The following is a 20,703-nucleotide window of genomic DNA, read 5'->3' on the forward strand; positions in this document are numbered from 1 at the left end:
GAAACCATGGCCCCATGCAATATAAATATCACTCACCAAGAGCCTGGACTGACAGGATAGCACAGAGTGAGCAAAATGCCAATTTGAGCTGTTTACTCTGGGATCCATTTGCAGCCTCACTACAAACTGCAATCTCACATTTCACAACCATTGAGCACATCAACCCTTCACCTGCCTTTTTGAGTCATTCGTGTTCTTCCAATGACGCCCATCTCATAAACAGTCCATAATCTACGCCTCATGCTCACACCTCATCCTAAATTTGCAGCACGCAACGTTTGTCCCTCTTTTCTCCCGTCTGTGGAGTAGTCTCCTCGTGGCTTTCTCATCTTGCTTTCCTCCTCAATGCTTTCAGGTGATGGTTCACCACCAGCTCATATCATCTCCATTTGTGATATTTTTTCTTTCCGTACGATTATTATTAAATGTACAAAGAGTTAAGCAAATACTTTTGGAAGTCTGCATGTTGATGAAATAACTAAGGTAAGTTCACTTCTCACTTCAACACAGAATTATTTCACTTTACTACAGGTGCAATAATTACAGAACACAAAACTCTTTGTTAAGTCAACAAGTCAAACAGTCGCTGCCAATTTATACTGTACCACCTCTGTCTGAAGATTTCAAACAGGTGGTACAGAAGACCGTCTCACCTGTCTGAAGAATTGTCGGCAAACAATTTCCTTGGTCAGTTCCCATTCCACGTTCTTTTTCCTCATACAAACTTCAAAATGACAATGTTTCAAAAACTCAATGGTCTAGAAGGAAAAAATAAAATAAACAATTGATAAAAGCCACGGTTTTCCTCGTGCATTAAAATAAGATGGCCCTCATTCAAACAAAAAATTCAAAGAGATTATATATATATATATATATATATATATATATATATATATATATATATATATATATATATATATATATATATATATATATATATATATATATATATATATATATATATATATATATACACTGTAGTTGTGATTATGTAAAACCAGCACTCCTCAAAGGCAATGGCACCCAACATATAGCAATCTTCAGACATTTATGACCTTGGCCACCAAAGGTGAAGGAGGTTGTGTTTTCACCCCTTTCTGTCTGTCTGTGTACAGAATATCTCAAAAAAGTTGTTGACGGATCCGCATGAAATTTTGTGGACATGTTGGGCGTGTGACATAGACGAACTGATTAGATTTTGGTGAAGATCCGGATCCGGATCTGATAATTTAAGTGATTCTTCACCATTGAGAGATTAGGTGAAACCGATAAATAGCACAATATCTTAAAAGGTTGTGGACAGATTCAGACAAAACTTGGTGGACAGGTTGGGTGTGTCGTAAGGATGAATTGATTCGATTTTGGTGAACATCTGAATCCGGATCTGGATACGAGAGTTATTTAATTTTTAAAGTGATTCTTCACCATTGAGAGATTGGGCCAAAAACGGTATAGTACTGTATAGCATGATATTTCGAAAATGTATTGGGACCGATATGTTCTCGTGGATCAGGTATTACGTGGTGAATATATGTGGTCCACCGAGTGCCCTTCTAGTTTCATTAGTATTTGTTGAGTTAACTCTTTCCATATGTCGAGTGGGTAAATGGGAAAGACACGTTGCATCGGGCTTTTAGTTCGGTTTTCAATCATTTATTCTTTCTTTTGTTTCATCTCTTTACTTTACCTCATACACAAGCCACGCAAGCACGCATGCAGTATGATGGCGATGCCGAGAGCACAAGAACACACAGTGAAGTTCATTTGCAAACATGCACCATTTTCTCTTCAAACTGCGTGCCAAAATCCAACTGCTGCCTCACCTCAGACCCTTATTATGCTCACTACAATGCCACAATGCTTACCATAACTACTCCACCTGTCTTCCAAAAATCCCCACAATAACCTATGTCCATGCTTACACCACAACTATAATCATCTACCCCAACCTCTTCGCCGCAACGCCACATCTACCACCACCTACACCAATCTCTTCACCACAAATGCCACAACGCTTCTCTCACTTTCCTATAAATGCCACAACCGCCATCAACCCCTTGGACGCTCACCACATTCTGGGAACATACCAAACGAACAAGGACAATGAGAATCGGGCTGTTTCGGCATGAAACTCGAAGTGAAAGCGTGCGCTGGGTTTCATTCGAAGAGGTCCGGATAGCTCTGGGTTTCCCCAAATAACCACGCTTGAATTGAGTCCAGTGCAAGTTCGAGGCCAGAGAGCGCTTCCGAAGACTCTCGCCCAATGTTAATCACATAGCTCAGACGCTTGCCACATAGCAAGTTCGAATGAAGCCATTTTTGATTCCAAAGTCCGCGGGGTGTGACTACGGCGCAGAGCGACTACTATGTGCCAATGGGGGAGCTCAGAAACACCTACAGGATCATTTGATCCGATTTTTGGCTCCCCCTTGCTTGCTCAGGGCCCATAAAAGTAGCAATTTGGCTCAATCTGTCTCTGTCTCTCCCCCCCCTCCCCTTCATCCCGGTTACACGAGGTGGTCATACAAGAACTCTCCAGCGTCCGAGCGAAATCTCGCCACAAGTTAGCATGACTGAGTGGAAAGGGCGGAGCAGCCAAGCAATGACAGCAGGGTGGAGTCATTGCCAGAATGGGCCGGGATCACCCCCGGGTCATCGGCGCTCAGTTTTCGGCTGCTTTCAGTGGCCAATATTCACATTTGAAGACACCTCACACATCTCCGTTAAAGTCTTCCTCTCATGCATCTTACTCTCCCATCTATGTCTCATCGACTGAGGACGCACGAACGAAGACAGCATTACCGAATCACACTTCTCACACCACGCCGCACAGCAATTGTACCTCTCAATCCCACACCAGACACTCAGTTTTCATCCCTCCTCCCCCTTCCTAAGCGACTGCGCTGCGCCGGTCCGCCGATCGTGCCAGGTACCACAAGGTCGCGACACCGAAACTGCCTCTCTTCTTTCTGTGCTACCTCTAATTTTCCGTGTGTGTGTGTGTGTGTGTGTGTGTGTGTGTGTGTGTGTGTGTGTGTGTGTGTGTGTGTGTGTGTGTGTGTGTGTGTGTGTGTGTGTGTGTGTGTGTGTGTGTGTGTGTGATGGCACCTGCCATGTATCATGCAAGTTAAGACTGTTCAAGTTTATTGGGGTAACTCTGCATTGCATCTTCTTCTCTGAATATTTGCCATTTCTTTTGTCGCACCCACCAACTCCTTGCTTTCCCCTGCTGTACATCTTTGCAAGTAAACCCATTACGATGCCACATAACTTCTCACTTTGTTATAAGAAATTTGTTTTGTTATAAATGCAGCCAGGTCATTTTCGTGGTTTCCTCCATTGGTCCAGCATGGTCCACACATTGGCATAGCCAGGAAGTTATACCCCCAAAATCCGCTTATGAGCCGGTGCGTACTTGGCAGTTCCGCTCGGCTGCACTTTCTTCTTCTTGCGTATGGCAGCGTATCTGCCGGGGTAGCTATCATTTCTTGGAAGCGCGACTGTCGCTGATGCAGTGCCCCTCTACCAGGACACACTGGCACTCATTTCGCCGACCTCAGAAGGATGACAGGCTGAGTCAACCCCCTGGTGCATTAATTCAGCGGCCAAAGGGGCTTGGACTCAGGACCCGAGGATCCCAAGCCGCCACCCTAACCACTGAGCCAACACCAGGCTCATGCTGCACCTGATACGGTAAGTAACAAGTACGTATCGAGGGCATGATTCCCTGATAAGGTGACCAAGTGCTCCCAGTTAAACAGTAGTCAGACGGAGGGCACTGGGTCACACGGTCAAATTATTGGCGTTCACGGTTGATTCGCGACACGAACTTATTCATGTGCAACGGCCTCGATTCCCGATGAGAAACTTGGGGTATCTCTTGTGGATCCCAGGGCTGCAACAATAAATAAAATAAAATAAAAAACAATGATATATGTATATGTATATATTTTATTCATGTATTTATTGTTGTGGGCCAGGATCTGGTGGCGAGAACGACTACGAGGTGGGGGAGGTTACGTCGTCTTCCACCAGACTCCCCAGAATTGTAGGCCGTTGCTCCGGATAATTCCGTGAGCCGGCGGGTCGCTGAACCGACCGTGGAACGCCAATATCTCGACCGTGTGGCGTAGCGTCTTTTTGTCTGGAACCAATTTACTTAAAGGCCCGGTCACACCTTGAAGTTTTAGCCAACGTATGCCGATTTTTGAATTTTTTTTCTAAAACGCTGGCACACGTTGAATACGTTATGGGTAAGTTTTGATAACATTGAGAGCACGCTGAAAAACACTGCCATACGTCGTTGTACGTTGGCTTTAAACGTTGCACTTTTTGGTTGTCCTCAAATTTTTTCATGCTTGAAATTTCACGACGTATGCCGGCGTATGACTCACGTTCCGCTACGCTGGCCACAAGTTGTATGCACGGTCTGCGATCGTTGACAGACGTCAACACATGCTACTTGTAAGTTAATCATAAGTTGAGACACGCCGAGGTAATGTTTAGCGTACCCGAAACTTATTTCTAACCTATGATTAACGTGTTGTTGGCACGTTACGCGATCGTTGCCACACGTCGACAGACGTTACTTTTAAGTTACTCATAGGCTGAAAGACGTCGGTATAATGGATCGTCCTTGCGTTAGCGTCCACGGCCATGGCCAGGACACTTATTTGCAGCATTCTTCAAACTTTTCTTCGGCATGACGAGGATGTTCACACTTCGATGTCTAGCTTGGCTATGATTCGAATTGTCCATCGGCAGCGTCTATTTAAAATAGTCGAGTTTGAGCGTTTTAACACGTTCAGAAGAAACGCTTCAAATTTCAAAACCCCAGCGTCAAAAAACAAAGGCGAGTCACAGCAATTTAAATCGTTCATTGTAAACAATGAAAATGGCTGAGTGGTACCGTTTAAAAGTCGTTGAGTGTAAAAAAAAATCCAATTGTTGAGCGCAAGCGTCTACTTTCAATAGTGGAGATGCAGCCATTTAAATCGTTGAGTGGCAGCCTATGAACCTACCCGTGGACACGCGGACGCAAGGACGATCCATCATAACCCACACCCTCCCCCTCACACTCACCTACTACTGCCAACATGAACAAACTACTACTAATACTAATACTAATACTGCTGACATGGACATCGACTCAAAAAGGAACTCGAAAACACTGTTGGGTTCCCTTTTATATACCAATTCCCAAAACTGCTGGGAACACGTCTTTATATGGCAGTTGTAACCTAGAAACACGTTCATTTTTTTTTTTTTTGTCGACCGGAAGACGTCATTGGAATACGTCTACATACGTCGATGTGTGTTGGGACTACGTAAAGAATTGGTTCAAAGCACGTCAAACACAAGTTAGAAATAAGTTTCGCGTAAAAAAAGACATTACCGCGACGTGTTTCGACTTGAGTAGCTTATAAGTAGCCTTTGTGGACGTGTGTAAGCGTCCACATATCGTGTGTAAAACTTATCCCCATCGCATGCGGAACGTGTGTCATACGCCGAGTACGTCGTAAAATTTTGAACATGTTTAAAATTTCTTGACGTACTCTACTTACTACGACGTATGATAGCGTACTTTAGCGTTGTACTCACGTATACCAAACTTACTCATACCGTATTTGACGTGCCCCAACGTTTTAGACACATTTTTCTTAGGTCGGCATACGCTGGCAAGATCGCCAAGGTGTGACCGCGATGTTGACACTTCCATTTCTACGGCAGTTATGATTCGAATCGTTGTGCGTCAGCCTTTTAATAGGCTACGTCATGACATCGTCGGCGATGCGTGCAACGCGCTATGCCGAAGTTAGACTAACGTTGGGCATCGGTTGTGTAAGCCGACAGGTCAGCATTCGTTGGTACAAGTTATCTATAACACAACGAAACGTTCTGTGTCCATTACTAATATGTTATGCATACGACCAACTCGTTATGAATACGTCCGAATCTTAAAAAAAAACATCAAAAGTTCAACGTCAGCCAGCGTTTTACATACATTTTAATACGTTGCCATCGCTGGCTAAAACGTCAAGGTGTGACCGGGCCTTAAGTAACCACGCGGTCTCGGCTACCAGGGATCCACGCCCACGGCACGTCTTGCTCGAACCGGATCACTCTACCGACTACCAGCTGCCAACTGCCTTTCCGGCTCGGATGCAGTCGGGCGGGCCTGCCAAGAACGTACCGGCTCGGATGAACTGATTATCGGGTATAAAGACCCAGCTAAAACTCAGATCCGAACCATGCTGGACCAATGAAAGAAAGGACGGAAAGGAACTGGGAACATTTCTAATAATGGTTTAATTACAACAAGAAGGACACAGAGCAAGCTTATCACGGATATACAAAGCAAGATTTACAATGATGAAAGAAACACTTAAACAGTTCTACTTAGAGACGGCACCACACATGGACACACACAGACGAAAATAAAACTCAAGTGTTTTATTGGACCCTCGCAGCCAGGGAGAGAGACGAGCTGGGGGTCGCAGTTCACTTGGGTACCTGCACGTTGGAGGGAAGGGGTGCTCTGTGGTGCGGCACCTGCCAATAGTCATGCAGCTCGGCCCACGGTCACACGCGTGGGGCTCGCGCCCGAGGAGGAACTCGAGTCGAATTGTCGGAGTCCCAGAGCGGGAATCAGGGTCGCGGACAAGACCCAGCAAAACTCCAACGAATGACCCACGCAGACCTGCAACGAATCCTCCAACAGAACTGCAACAGATGCTCCAACGAATCCAGAGCTGACTTTCCCCACACAGAACTCACTGAACTGAGGTTTTTGTCGTCGGTTATAGACCTCCCTGAACGGCGTGGAGGGGCTCTGTGGAACAGACGTCACTGTCCGCCCTGATGGGATAGGGTCTTCATGGGGTCCGCCCTTTCTGGGCGGAGCCTCGGCCAAACCGGGAGGCCCGCCCCCCCTCCACGCATGTGGACTCATCAATGGGAAGATCCAACGTTGAAAAGGAACGTTTGTAGAAGCGCAAAGGAACAGCGGACTGGACGTTTTTGCCCCGTATGCTGTGGCCAGCGAGGCGAGGGTTGCAAGCGCTGGAAGGTCCTGTGGTTGGTAACGATTTATTTAACCTTACTAAAAAAAACATTGCAACGCACACCTTAAATTCTCCCATGAGACAAAAGGAAGGGATCTGTCTTCACATGTACTTAACGGAATAACTGACTTTTGGGACATCTGTATGTTTGAATGCATATGGTTTCCAGATCCGTAACAATATATATATATATATATATATATATATATATATATATATATATATATATATATATATATATATATATATATATATATATATATATATATATTTGTGTAAAGGGACCCAAAGGAGTAACACTCAGCATGCAAGAATCCCTTAGTTAGATATCTCATTAGTAATTGTGGTTCGTCAGGTTAGCCCTCACCCCACTAATAAGGGCCCTGTCACACCTTGACGTTTTAGCCAGCAATGGCAACAGAAAAAATGTATGTAAAACGTTGGCGTATGCTGAAATTTTGATGTTTTTAAAAAAGTTTTTGGTGTATACATAACGTGTTGGTCATTTGCATAACATATTAGTTACGGGCACAGAACGTTTCGTTATACATAACTTTTACCAACGAATGCTTACCTTGTGGTCGGCGTTCAAAACCTATGACAAACAATAGTTTAACTTACCTTTTGCGCGCTATACGTATCGCCGGCGAACTCGTGGCGTAGCCAGTTAAGAACTTGCCGGACGCCGATTGAAATCTAAACTGCCTGAGAATTTGAAGTGTCAACATCGCAGTCACACCTTGACGATTTTGCCAGCGTATGCCATTCCATGAAAAATGTGTTTACAACGCTAGGCACACGTCAAATACGCTATAGGTAAGTTGTGTATACGTTTAGAGTATGCTGGAAATCATTGAAGTACGCTGGCATATTACCTAGTCCATTTGATACGTCGTGAAATTTCAAGCATGCTGAAAATTTTAAGACGTACTCAACGTAAGGCTCACACGTTTCACATGCGTTGGCATCTGTTCCTAGCATGTTCCGCGATCGTTTAAACACAGCGAACACACGTTACTTGTAGGTTACTCATAAGTCGAAGCACGTCAAGGTAATGGCCAACATACTTGAAACCAAATTTCTAATCGATGAGTAACGTGCTTTGAACAAATGAGTAGCGTCAGCTTAGCCTATGTTTAACGTGCTTGGAAACTATGAGTAACGTGCATTGAAACTATGTATAACTGGCCTTGAACCAATGACTGGCGTGCTATGAACGTAAGAGTAACGTGCGTTTAACCTATGAGTAGCATGTTTTGAACCTTAAAACCTATGTCCAAGTAAAACGCGCTTCTAACCTTTGAGTAACATGCTATGAACCTATTTGTAACGTTTGTAAAACGCACATTGTCGTATGTAGACGAATTAAATTGACGTCTTCCGGACAACCATAAAACTTACTGAAAGTGTTTCTAACTTGCATCTACCGCATACTGGCGTACTGGCAGCGTTTTGGGAATTGGTATATACAAATGGGCTTCACAATAAAAACCCATCATTGTTCCAGACTCCATGGTGAGTAGATGTGAACGCCGGCAGTATCAATAGTAGCAGTAGGTATTGTCGTAGGTATAATAGGTAGGTATTGTCGTCTCAGCCTTGCCGTATCCTCCATCTCTCGGAATGACATGGACATGTACTCACCACGAAGTCTAAAAAAAAAAGACGGGTTCTTCCTGCGAAGCCCCTTTTTATATACCAATTCCCCGAATCGCGGCCAATACGTCATTCTAAGTCAGCTGTTTGTTAGAAACGCGTTCAGCAAGTTCTGTGGTCGTCTTGAAGACGTCAAATACGTCTACATACTTATTTGTTCGTAGGACATGCTCTACAACCAATTCCCAAGCACGTTACTCATAGATTATAAATAAGTCACGGGTTCCCTAAACATTACTTTGATGTGTTTCGACGTATGAGAAACTTTCTAGTCGCGCGTTGCGAGCTGTGAACAACGTCGTGTAGCGTGCTTATAAAACGTTACCTATAGTTCATGAATAAGTTTCAGGTATGCAAATGTTACTTCAACGTGTTTCCACATATGAGTAACATATAAATAACGTGTATCAACGACCGCATAATGTGCCTAAACCTTATGGCCAGCGTAGCAGAACGTGTGAGCCAAACGCCGAGTACGTTGTAAAATTTTAAGCCTACGAAAATGAGAAAAACCAAAGTTCAACGATTAAAGCCAGCGTATAACGACTTACGGCAGTGTTTTTCAGCATGCTCTTAACGTCTACAAAACCTACCCATAACGTATTCGACGTGTGCCAGCGTATTAGGCAAATTTTTCATAAATCGGCATAGGTTGGCTAAATCGTCAAGGTGACAGCCCCTTAACAGGGATGGGGAAAATGCATTGTGAGTGTTATCAGGTTTCATCCCCGTTGCAATTCCCCATTTTCCATCCTTCATCCATCTATTCGAATCCTTTTTCTCATCCTTCTTCTCCTCGCACATTCCCACAGCGCAAACTATACCCACATAACATCACACTGACACCACAATCACGCAAGCACAACCATTTACCACAATTCCCAATCCTGTTACAAAGTAATTTCTGCACTGGGTGTATAACCTACAATGCACTGCGGCACAATCCACAAAGCAATGGCAGGTCCACCAGGCTGTGTGCATCAATGGGGATGCAACACGCAAGGGTCAACTACTGTGGGGTGACCCATGCTCCCAAAAGATCTGCCTCGTCTGGTGTCAGAGTGCCTAAGTGACCCTTGCTCCCCTCAAACCCATGCCCGGCTAGGACAAATAAAAAGCCAGAACAAGAGCGGAGCACTGATTCGTGCACCAAGGACCTGTTTGAGGAATGAGACTGTTCGCCTGCTTGTACATGGAATGAGACTGCTTGCCTGCCTCTTGAAGCAGCAGGACGGGGTGAGACAAGTCAGGCTGGTGCGAGGCTGAGAGCATGGACGGAAACATGATGTCCTTGGCATGCAACAGCTCCATCCTGACTTGCACAATATTTTCTTACCATCACTAAGACCCCCTCATTTGTCTACTTGAGACGCACAATGAGAACCTGAAAGTCATCAGCGATTAACCTCCGTCCCGGCTGGGCTCGGTACTGATACGCACCTCGCACCTTTTCCTCTGTAGCTCACATCACAGACGCTGCAGATCTCCTGACACCACACCCACACACCACTACATTCCCTTCCTTCCCTTCCCTCCACTTTGTACCAACACAAGCCCACCTGTTTGTGTAGGGTGAGTGAGAGGTCACACCCAAGCCTCAAACTGTTTTCCTACTTTCTCTTTCTTTCTACGTTTCCCGGTAGCACACTTGTCTTGTACATATGTGGTATGATTGTGGTGTGCCTGTCCTGTGCATAGTTAAGTAATATTGTTACGAATTTGGAAGCTTACTGCACACAACAGCCAGGTCCTATAGATCAGTTATATCGGTAAGTATGTGTTTCTAGTTAGGGTCCCGTCCCGTGTCTAATGGGAATTAAGTGTACGTGCGCTGTGGATTATTTTATAGATAGGATTTTTACATCACTTACAACAACGACAACAACAAAGCCCATCTTCATTTTTACAACAACACTCTGCTCTTGGCATTCTCCGAGTGCTCGCTTGTATGCGGAATTCCTTTGGAATGGAATTTCATTCCAAATATGGTCACGAATCATTATGCTTTGGCTGTGCGCCAAATAAGGGTATGCATCATTCTCCGCCCAATGGGTGACGAGCAGACCAGAGCCTGGGTGGTCCTTGGCAAGAAGGCGGAGCCGCGACACGCCGTCTACCCAATGGGAGCAGGCCACGGACGAGCGGACCGCGCCCCGAGGGACAGAAGGAATGAATGATTGCGTCCCGTTGGCTCAAAGCGCTTCTATCTGGTCTGCGCCGACTGCATCGCACGCATCTGAGGCGTATCGTCTGGCGCATTACTATAGGAGGTCGATCATTTCATCACGGGAGATTACTTCGTCTCGCCTCCTCTGAATTCGGCTGCCCTGGTCCGTCCTTTGGCGACTGGTGCTCCGGCAAGGTGCGGACATCGAGCCGCGCGAACGCGGCCAGGTAGCCAGCACGTTATCCTTACCTCCAGCTCACCTTCCCTCCGAGCTGGGGGTATCAACAAAGGCCGCGGCCATCATTTCTTCTGGGTATCTGAGTGTGCATGTCCGTGGACCCAGTCTACAAGTAGAATTGTTAACTGCTTTTTGTTGTACATTATTTGGCTTGCTTATTTGGATAACTCTTCCCTTACGTGCTCCCCTCGTCCCCCAACTATTGTTAATAAATTCCCCTCTTGTTCAATGTACTAGCTCGTCCTTGTCCTTTCTGCCATTGGTTTGCCACGGTGTGTATTGGGGATGAAGAAGGCCATTGCTGGAGTTGTACATTTGGACCGACGGACCTCGGAAACCATCCGTTCGGGTTACGCACGGTAACGGCTCGTTCCGCTCGAAGCCTGCCAAGGGTGTGGTTCCCCAGTAGTTGGACTGCGTGGGTTAGGTATATTGAAGTTGGCAATTAACCCGATCCCACGTGGTCGACCTATTGGCAATCTTCGGTCCGATAAGGGACCAGTGACCTTTCGGATTTATCTGAAAGGTACGACCTAAATTCCAGGTGTTCGGTGGAGCCGACTCCACTGCTCCCCCGAGCGGTCATGCTCGTCACCGAGACCCGGCCCCACAACAATATTGTTTAAAGGGATCTTTACATGTTTAAAGGATAATTTCTTGTCTTTGTGACACTGCATTCCCTGTAAATATGTGCCTTTCTTTGGAAAACTTTTTCAAACCTGCTTGGTTGTCCATTTCCTTCATTGGTTTGACATGAAGTATGTAATAGAAGGGACGTTATACCCAGGGCCATCTTAACAGTATTGTCGGCCCTGAGCAAAGCAATGTACTGGGACCTTGACTTACCCACCCACTGAAATGAAAACTAAAACTTTCAGTAAAATTTAACATAATTAATTGGTAAATCCAGATCTGGATCTTCACCAAAATCTAATCAGTTCATCCGTGTCACACACCCAATCTGCCCACTAAATTTCATCCAGATCCGTCCACAACTTTTTGAGATATCCTGCACACAGACAGACAGTCCACTTGTCCAGGTGGAATTGTCCACCTGGAAAGAATTAAAGGCTGTTAGACAAGGCTACATATACATGAATATATATATATATATATATATATATATATATATACATATATATATATACATATACATATATATATATATATATATATACACATAGTCATGCGCCACTTAACGACGTTCCGGGCAACGACAGATCGCATATACGACGGATCTGCCAGCTATGAAAAAAAAAAATAATAATAAAATAAAATAAAAATGTAACTGAAAAATTCCTATCGCTGTAATGTCGGCTCGTATAAAAATAGCACATACAATTGTGTACACTGTACAGTACATAATACTTCATAATGATAATAAACAACAGTGTGGCCCTGTTATAATGCGATCGTTGAGGTCCATAAAATCAAATGTCATCGCGAAAAAAACAGGATCGTGCTAAATCGGGATTCAAGGAAATCGGCTTTCAAACTGAACCAATGTTTTCACGTTTACCTTCCAGCAAGTAAATTACCTTTGAATTGAAGAATTCCGCGAATAAATCGTTGTTGCAGTCGAAATTAAAACACAAATTTATTTTTGGTGAAGCTTTTCATGTTGTTAAAACAATCGCACTGTTCTGAAAATATATATCACAATTGACAGGTGCTCGTTTCTTCATTTGTAAATTATAACATCGATGCAATGATTACATATTTATAAAATCCAAATGCTAATTATTCACCTTTCTATAATCAATGCGAGAGGAGATTGTAAGCTGCTGCTAACAACACCGATGGCCGTCATGAACAGCACAAAGGGAAATCTAACGTGTCTTCCGTCTCTCTTGGATGTGTTACAATTGCCGACAGTATTCAGTACAGTAACATGCTGTACAGGTTTGTATCCGAGGAGCAATAGGCTATACCATATAGCCTCGGTGTCTAGGTTTGTGTAAGTACGATGTTTGAAAACGAAAACGAAAAAAATGATGTTCGCACAACGACGCGTTTCTCAGAACGTAACCCCGTCGTTAAGTGGCGCATGACTGTATATGTATATACATTTTATGTATGTATGTATGTATGTATGTATATGTATATATATGTATATATATGTATATATATGTATATATATGTATATATATGTATATATATATATATATATATATATATATATATATATATATATATATATATATATATATATATAGATATATTGTTACGGCTGTGGAAATTCGCAGAGCACCATATAGGTCCTGAGATCAGTTATGTCGATAAGTCTGTGTTCAGATTGATTTCCCCACCGATGTCTAAGGGCTTTATTCGTGTAACCGGGTTGTGATCTTTGAGTTAGCCGTTATTCTTTTGATATCGTTATTTTGGTCGATTCTCTCATCAACCGCTGCACAACCACCACCTCCACCACCAACATCGATCTCACAACCACCTCCTCCACACAACCACCTTCTCCACAATGCCAACCACAACCACCTTCTTCACAACGCCAACCACAGCCACCATCTCCTAAACCACATCTCCCCCAATAACCAACAACGAACAACATCGCTTCACCTTCAACTCTGCAAACGCCGCCATCTTTGCGCCGGCCATGGCGAGATCGCTGCAAACAGACGCGGGGGTTTCCTCGTTGTGCAGGGCCGGTGATCTCCACAACGTCAGCTCTCCTTTGTGGGCGCCAGCGACGGTGATTTCAAACACGTCCGCTCGCCCCGAGCTTCGCCTCGGAATTCGGATCAGGAGATCGAGAGAGGCGGAGCCAGTGGGTTCAGAGGTGAAAGAGCGGAGGTCAAACCTCGCCTCACAGATCCCTATAAAAAAGCGCGCAGAGCGCCAAGCTAGCGTTGAGTCGGTCGGGGTTTGGAGTGGTGTAAAGAGCAAGGTTCGAGTCCAGTGGAGGGCAGTGGAGGTCTGGGTTCGCAGAGGAGACGGGAGCTGAGAGCGCAGCCAAGCCTGCCGTGCCGCGCAGAACTGTGTGTTCGTGTGCGGGATGTGGGGAGAGCCGGAGAGAGGTCGCCAGCCAGCATCGAACGGTCCGAGGTGATCGGGTTCCGGGACAGTCTGAGCGGCGCTGAGGGACGGACGGGCTCTTAAAGAGAGCATCAACTCTAAGAGAGCAAAAGACCCGTTCGTTCCTCTGAGGCGTTGCCGGCTGGGCCCGAATCACCAGGCCGTCAAATGGGGCCTGGGCCGGACTGAGGTCACGACAGCTGCCGTGAGGACGGGACGTCGCGGGTCGCCCCAGCGAGGAACCTCAAAGGTGAAGGTAACCAGCCCGGCCTCGCGGAGCTTCTGCGGTCATCACAGCTCCGTGAAATAAAGACCCAAGAGGTCCAGTCTACCCCTCGTCTTTCCTGGGGTTTTTCTTTGTTTCTTTTGAATGAACGTTGTGGCGCCATGTCTTTAGGTAGAACCATATAAGTGTACGTAATTAATAGAACGGTGGTAGTTCTTTTTCTTGCTCGCATCTTGTCCCTACCCCCATTCATTACGTGCTTGTACATTGCATTGCTTTTGTTTGCCTCGCCTGATTGCATACATGACTGCATATGTGTTGTGTGTGCAAATAGATGTGTTTGTGTGAATGTTAACCCGTTCATCGCATCCTTTTCCTGCATTGAACTGCCGTATTGAGTTCGGACTAATAGCTGGCTTTTTAATAGCCGATAAATAGAATCGGGTCCAAGGGGGCCTCACTATAATACCCCGCTCAGTTATCCCAAAACGAAGCGAGCTGCTTAAGCGGCTCGTTTCAAGCGGGCCCCGTTGAGGTACAGTCTCTCGGTAGTCTGCCAGCGCGATTAATTAGGTACTGTATATCGACAATTCGGCGATTGACCCTGTGGCGCGGGTGGAGTGTTGACTAGGCTGTAGTGTGCATCCAAAACACACCCGTAGCAGCATTTTGGCGTTGTTCCGAAAGCTGTGACTAGATTGTCCGTCCGGTGAGCGTACAGCCGTGATTCAGCTAAAAGCGGCTGTCCGCACACCGGCGAGTGAGAATCCCCAACAATATATAATTCCAGCAGTGTGTGTGTGTGTGTGTGTGTGTGTGTGTGTGTGTGTGTGTGTGTGTGTGTGTGTGTGTGTGTGTGTGTGTGTGTGTGTTGCTTGTGTGTTGCTTGTGTGTTGCTTGTGTGTTGCTTGTGTGTTGCTTGTGTGTCTGTGACCGCTGTTTCTCGACAACCACTGGTCCGATCTAATTGAAACTTACCAGATATATTGCAGGGGACCTGAGGATGTGCCTTTTCAAGGTTTGATAGTAATCAGACAAGAGCTTCCCAAGTTATGGCCATTTATTTACCAAACCAATGACAGGACACGTTGCTGCGTGGGCGTGGCCTGTGGGGGAAGGGAACCTCAGCCGCGTTCCCCATAACGGGTTACAACGTACGGACTTCCGGAGAGTGATGACTTCGTGTATTCTAATAATTTCTCGATTTCTTATGCGCATTTATAGATAAACACAATGCCCCAAGTTATGATAGTTTTCATATGAGACGGTGCATAAATTTCGGTAACATCAGAGTGAGCTGGTATGCTCCGAACCAGGAAGTAAATTTGAAACACACGATAACTTACGATCGAAAATAAGCAAGTAGGAGACAAAATTTAAACAGGTGTTTTTTTGGTACCGTTAGATGTTTTAGTGTATTCTAATAATTTCTCGATTTCTTATGCGCATTTATAGATAAGCACAATGCCCCAAGTTATGATCGTTTTCATATTAGACGGTGCATAAATTTCGGTAACATCAGAGCGAACTGGTACGCTCCGAAGCAGGAAGTAATTTTTTTTTTTTCTTTCTCTTCTCTTCTCTTCTCTTCTCTTCTCTTCTCTTCTCTTCTCTTCTCGTTTTTCCTTGCGACGACATTGCGAAAAGGCAAAATACGTTGGTGCTAATTGAATAATTGGCCATTAAAACTAAATTGCGAATAATTATAACTGCGATATGCGAACTTCCGGGCCACGCACGTACGGGCACGCGAGAGCGAAGGAACGGCCTGTGTATTTGTTGTTTCTTGCTCGCGGTTTGAAAGTTTTTTTTTTTTTTTACGGACACGTACTAGTATTATATATCTATAATTCCAGCAGTGTGTGTGTGTGTGTGTGTGTGTGTGTGTGTGTGTGTGTGTGTGTGTGTGTGTGTGTGTGTGTGTGTGTGTGTGTGTGTGTGTGTGTGTGTGTGTGTGTGTGTGTGTGTGTGTGTGTGTGTGTGTGTGTGTGTTTGTCTGTGTCTGTCTGTCTGTCTGCGACCGCTGTTTCTCGACAACCACTGGTCCGATCTAATTGAAACTTGCCAGGAATATTGCTGGGGACCTGTAGATGCGCCTTTTCAAGGTTTGATATTAATCGGACAAGCAGTTCCCAAGTTACGGCCATTTATTTGCCAACCAATGAGAGGACATGGTGTTATGACATCATGATTGACGGCACACTTCTTTTTTTCTTCTTTTTTTTTGCACAATTGACGTCACAATTCTTCTTCTTCTTCGTTTGATATGACGTCAATTGACACTGGGGACCTGAGTATGTGCCTTTTCAAGGTTTGATATCGCACGTATGGCCACGCATGTACGGGCACGCACCTACAGGCCTGCACTGGTATGTATAATTCCAGCAATGTGTGTGTGTGTGTGTGTGTGTGTGTGTGTGTGTGTGTGTGTGTGTGTGTGTGTGTGTGTGTGTGTGTGTGTGTGTGTGTGTGTGGGTGTGTGTGGGTGTGTGTGTGTGTGTCCGCTGTTTCTCAACAACCACTGGTCCGATGTAATTGAAACTTGCCAGGTATATTGCTGGGGACCTGAGTATGTGCTTTTTCAAGGTTTGATATTAATCGGACAAGTGCTTCCCAAATTATGGCCATTTATTTACCAAACCAATAACAGGACGCGTTGCTGCGTAGTCGAGGCCGATGGGGAAAGGGCGCCATTTAGTTACCAATGACAGGACACGTTGCTGCGTAGGCATGACCTGTGTGGTTGTTTTTTCTAGCACGCAGTTTGAAAGTTTTTTTTTTTTTTTTTTTTTTTTTTTTGCACGTACGGCAACGGTTTCTCTTCTCTTTGTGTTTTTCCTTGCGATGACATTGCAAAAAGGCAAAATACATTGGCGCTCATTGAATAATTGGCCATTAAAACTAAATTGTGAATAAACGGAACTGCGGTATGCGAACTTCCGGACAGTGAGGACTTACTGTATTCTTTCTCGATTTCTGTACTTTCTCGATTTTCTTGATAAATTACAGAGAGATAAACACGATGCCCCAATCCAGTCGTCGTTTACGAGAGCGAAGGAACGAAGCTGCGCGTCGTGCATGCGCAATGGAATCTGACGAAGCATGAGCTGCTCGCTTGACACGTGACGCTACGCGCGTGACAAGGCGTCGTGCAGCTGAAACGGATGAAGAACGAGCTGCTCACTTGGCAGACAACACTGGACATGAGGCAAGGCGTCGTGCAGAAGAAATGGATGAAGAACGAGCTGCTCGCTTGGCAGACAACACTGGACGAGAGGCAAGGCGTCGTGCTGCTGAAACGGATGAAGAACGAGCTGCACGCTTGGCAGACAACACTGGACGCGAGGCAAAGCGTCGTGCAGAAGAAATCCCTCACCAGCGAGAAGACCGGCAAGTTAGGGATGCCCTGCGCCATCAGGACGTACACCGTGCGAGACTAGAGCAGGCTCACCGTGAGAATCGTAACCTTGCTCGATACGATGATACAGATTTCTTCCAAGAGGAACTTCATGTTGAGTACAGGCACGCGTTGAGCAGGACCTTATCTATCTATAATTCCAGGTGTGTGTGTGTGTGTGTGTGTGTGTGTGTGTGTGTGTGTGTGTGTGTGTGTGTGTGTGTGTGTGTGTGTGTGTGTGTGTGTGTGTGTGTGTGTGTGTGTGTGTGTGTGTGTCCGCTGTTTCTCGACAACCACTGGTCCGATCTAATTGAAACTTGCCAGGTATATTCCTGGGGACCTGAGTATGTGCCTTTTCAAGGTTTGATATTAATCGGACAAGAGGTTCCCAATTTATGGTCATTTATTTACCAAACCAATTACAAGAAACGTTGCTGCGCAGGCGTGGCCGATTGGGGAGAGGGCGCCATAGTTACCATGGCATAGGAGTGGCAATGGTCAATGGCAGCGAATGTCATGGCAAGCAAAGACAGGGAGGTAAACGTGATTTTAATTAACTCTGTGTGTGCAAGTATCACAGCAGTTGTTACTTCACTGAAAGCGATAATTCGTGGAATGCAGGTGAAGATTCCGTACAGGCAAGCACCACTTCCGGATAGTGATGACTGACTGTATTCTAATAATTTCTCGATTTCTTATGCGCATTTATAGATAAACACAATGCCCCAATCCAGTCGTCATTTTCGAGAGTGAAGGAACGGCTGTGTGTTTGTTTTAAAGTTTTTTTTTTTTTTTGGTTTGCACGTACGGCCACGCAAGTACGGGTACGCGAGAGCGAAGGAACGGCCTGTGTGGTTGTTGTTTCTGGCACGCGGTTTGAAAGATTTTTTTTGCACGTACGGGCACGCACTAGTATATATATATATATAAATAATTTACTAGTGGGCCCCTAAAATCGTGGGGGCCTGGGCAACTGCCCAGCGTGCCCATGCGTTAAGACGGCGCTGGTTATACCCTAATAATTCGCTCTCCGAGTTTAGCTGACCTCCCACCTACGGTTTTGCTCGGCCATATAAAGTAGATAAGTGGGATGTCCCAAAGGTGGGACGTCGAAAGCACAGTTCCCCATCTGGGTGGGATTTAGTCACCAGTAGGGTAACATCAGCCTTTGAGCTGGGACCCTGCCAGACTTGGCCTCCGCAGATGGCTCGGTGCATGGTTGCTCAGCAACTCATCGGGTCGCAAAGTTATCCATGCCTTGTGGCTGTGGGATCGGAGGTCGAGGACCGGGTCCGAGCAAACCCCTCATGCACCCAGCGCTCACCCCGAAACCCGTAACAATATTATTCCTTTCCCAATGAATTCTCATTACCCTCACTGGAGGAGACGGTATTGCATTTGGGTCCATTTGTCCACACAGAATGTGCTAACATAGGACACAAACGCCACCATTTTGTGCTTGTCCGTTCGATATTTTCATCGATTTGCATGTATTGGAAACATTTTGTGTATTTACATTGTTGTTTTAAAGATCCGTTGCAAAGATTCCAAAATCTTCAACTTTTCTTTAGAATTAGTTCGTGACAGGCCCGAGGCCTTTTCGTCAGGTCGCTCGATGTTCCCAAATTTTCTTGTGGAGAAAGTAAATTTACGGTCGGACACTGCTAGCTCTGGATAGATTAACTGGTTTTTCCTTGACGATTAAATCGACTTGAATAAAGCATGGTGGTATATTTCACAATGTGAAAACATCTTAACCTTAAGTTAACCCCCTAAAAGACTTCTGGATCCACCCCTGGGGAAGGTGACAAGAACAAGCCGATTCAATTTTGGTTCAGGTCCGGATGCAGATCCGGCCTATCGGGCGGGGGGGGGGGGGGGATACGCTACACCCATTCGGTCATCGAAGCTCACAATTAACAAAGTTCTGATGTGAGGGCTTTGTAAAATGCCACTCTGAAGTGCACAACAATACATTTACAACGGTAAAATCTTCAAGCAACCTCCTCCAGCATCTCATTGCTTATATTTAATGCAGAATTAAGTTATTTGGAGATTCTTTATCAGCCATATTATAGTGTAGGGGCAATTTTAATGAAACTTGCACTTAAAAGGCTCCCTCTCACCTTTTTGCCAGTTGAAGTCTGCACATCTCCTTCTTTGGCCTGTGGGTAGAAAAAGTATAAACATCATTTAAATCCACTTTTAAAATTATATCAAATCCTATGTCCAGAGCATCAGTGCTGCCGATGCAGTCTCTGGGCAGAGAATGTGTACATTGTGTGGTTTGACATTAACTTTTATAAAAAAAACCTTGGCTATCGTTAATTCATGGTGATTAGAATATGACATCTTGAATTGCTGAAACACACCCTTAACTCTGGAAGATGAAATTGAGATGATGAACCAAACAGAAGCATAAATAGTAACTCGTATAAAAATGGGTCAATGAATGGATATTCAAAGTTGTGTTACAAAGAAACAAAGATTATGAGAAGTAGAATAAAATAAAAATAAAAAAGTTCCAAAGCTAGAACGCACACAGCCTGATAAGTCAATTGGAATGGCAGGATTGCCATCGTCTATTTTGGAGGATAAAGCCAAGGCACCAAATTAAAAGGCAAGCACCAATTCATCCGCCACGTAAAAAAATATAAATAACTTCAACAAGTATAACTATTGATCATACGAGTCGCAGGAGTACCTTTCTCGGCCCACCTAAGGTGGTCAATGTGCTTGGGCACATTGTTGGAAATTCAGTTTATAATTTTTGTAAGAAATTTTATTGATCACTAAGTATCATAACATAAAGGAAGAAGATTTGTAATACCGGATACCACCACAGGTGGCGCCACTTCCACCACATGTCAATTTTGGAGTTTCGGTGACCTCCATGTTTGCTCCATTGTGGTAAGATTTTAT

At 44.9% G+C, this 20,703-nt stretch overlaps 1 protein-coding gene across 1 annotated transcript in view; it reads right to left on the reverse strand.

Annotated features, from left to right (window-relative positions):
- The window catches only part of MRPL9 (mitochondrial ribosomal protein L9), a 52,653-nt gene that overhangs the window by 26,566 nt on the left and 5,384 nt on the right, over positions 1 to 20,703 (reverse strand). The window contains exons 4-5 of the mRNA XM_085893092.1: positions 19,908 to 19,946; positions 654 to 758 (exon numbers count right to left, since the gene is read on the reverse strand). Of these exons, the coding sequence (XP_085749218.1) occupies positions 654 to 758; positions 19,908 to 19,946 (144 nt within the window). The remainder of the gene's footprint in view (positions 1 to 653; positions 759 to 19,907; positions 19,947 to 20,703) is intronic.

This window comes from Eptatretus burgeri, chromosome 8, assembly GCF_056783735.1.
Source record: "Eptatretus burgeri isolate ZD-2024b chromosome 8, Ebu_testis_v1, whole genome shotgun sequence".
NCBI classification, from domain to species: domain Eukaryota; kingdom Metazoa; phylum Chordata; class Myxini; order Myxiniformes; family Myxinidae; genus Eptatretus; species Eptatretus burgeri.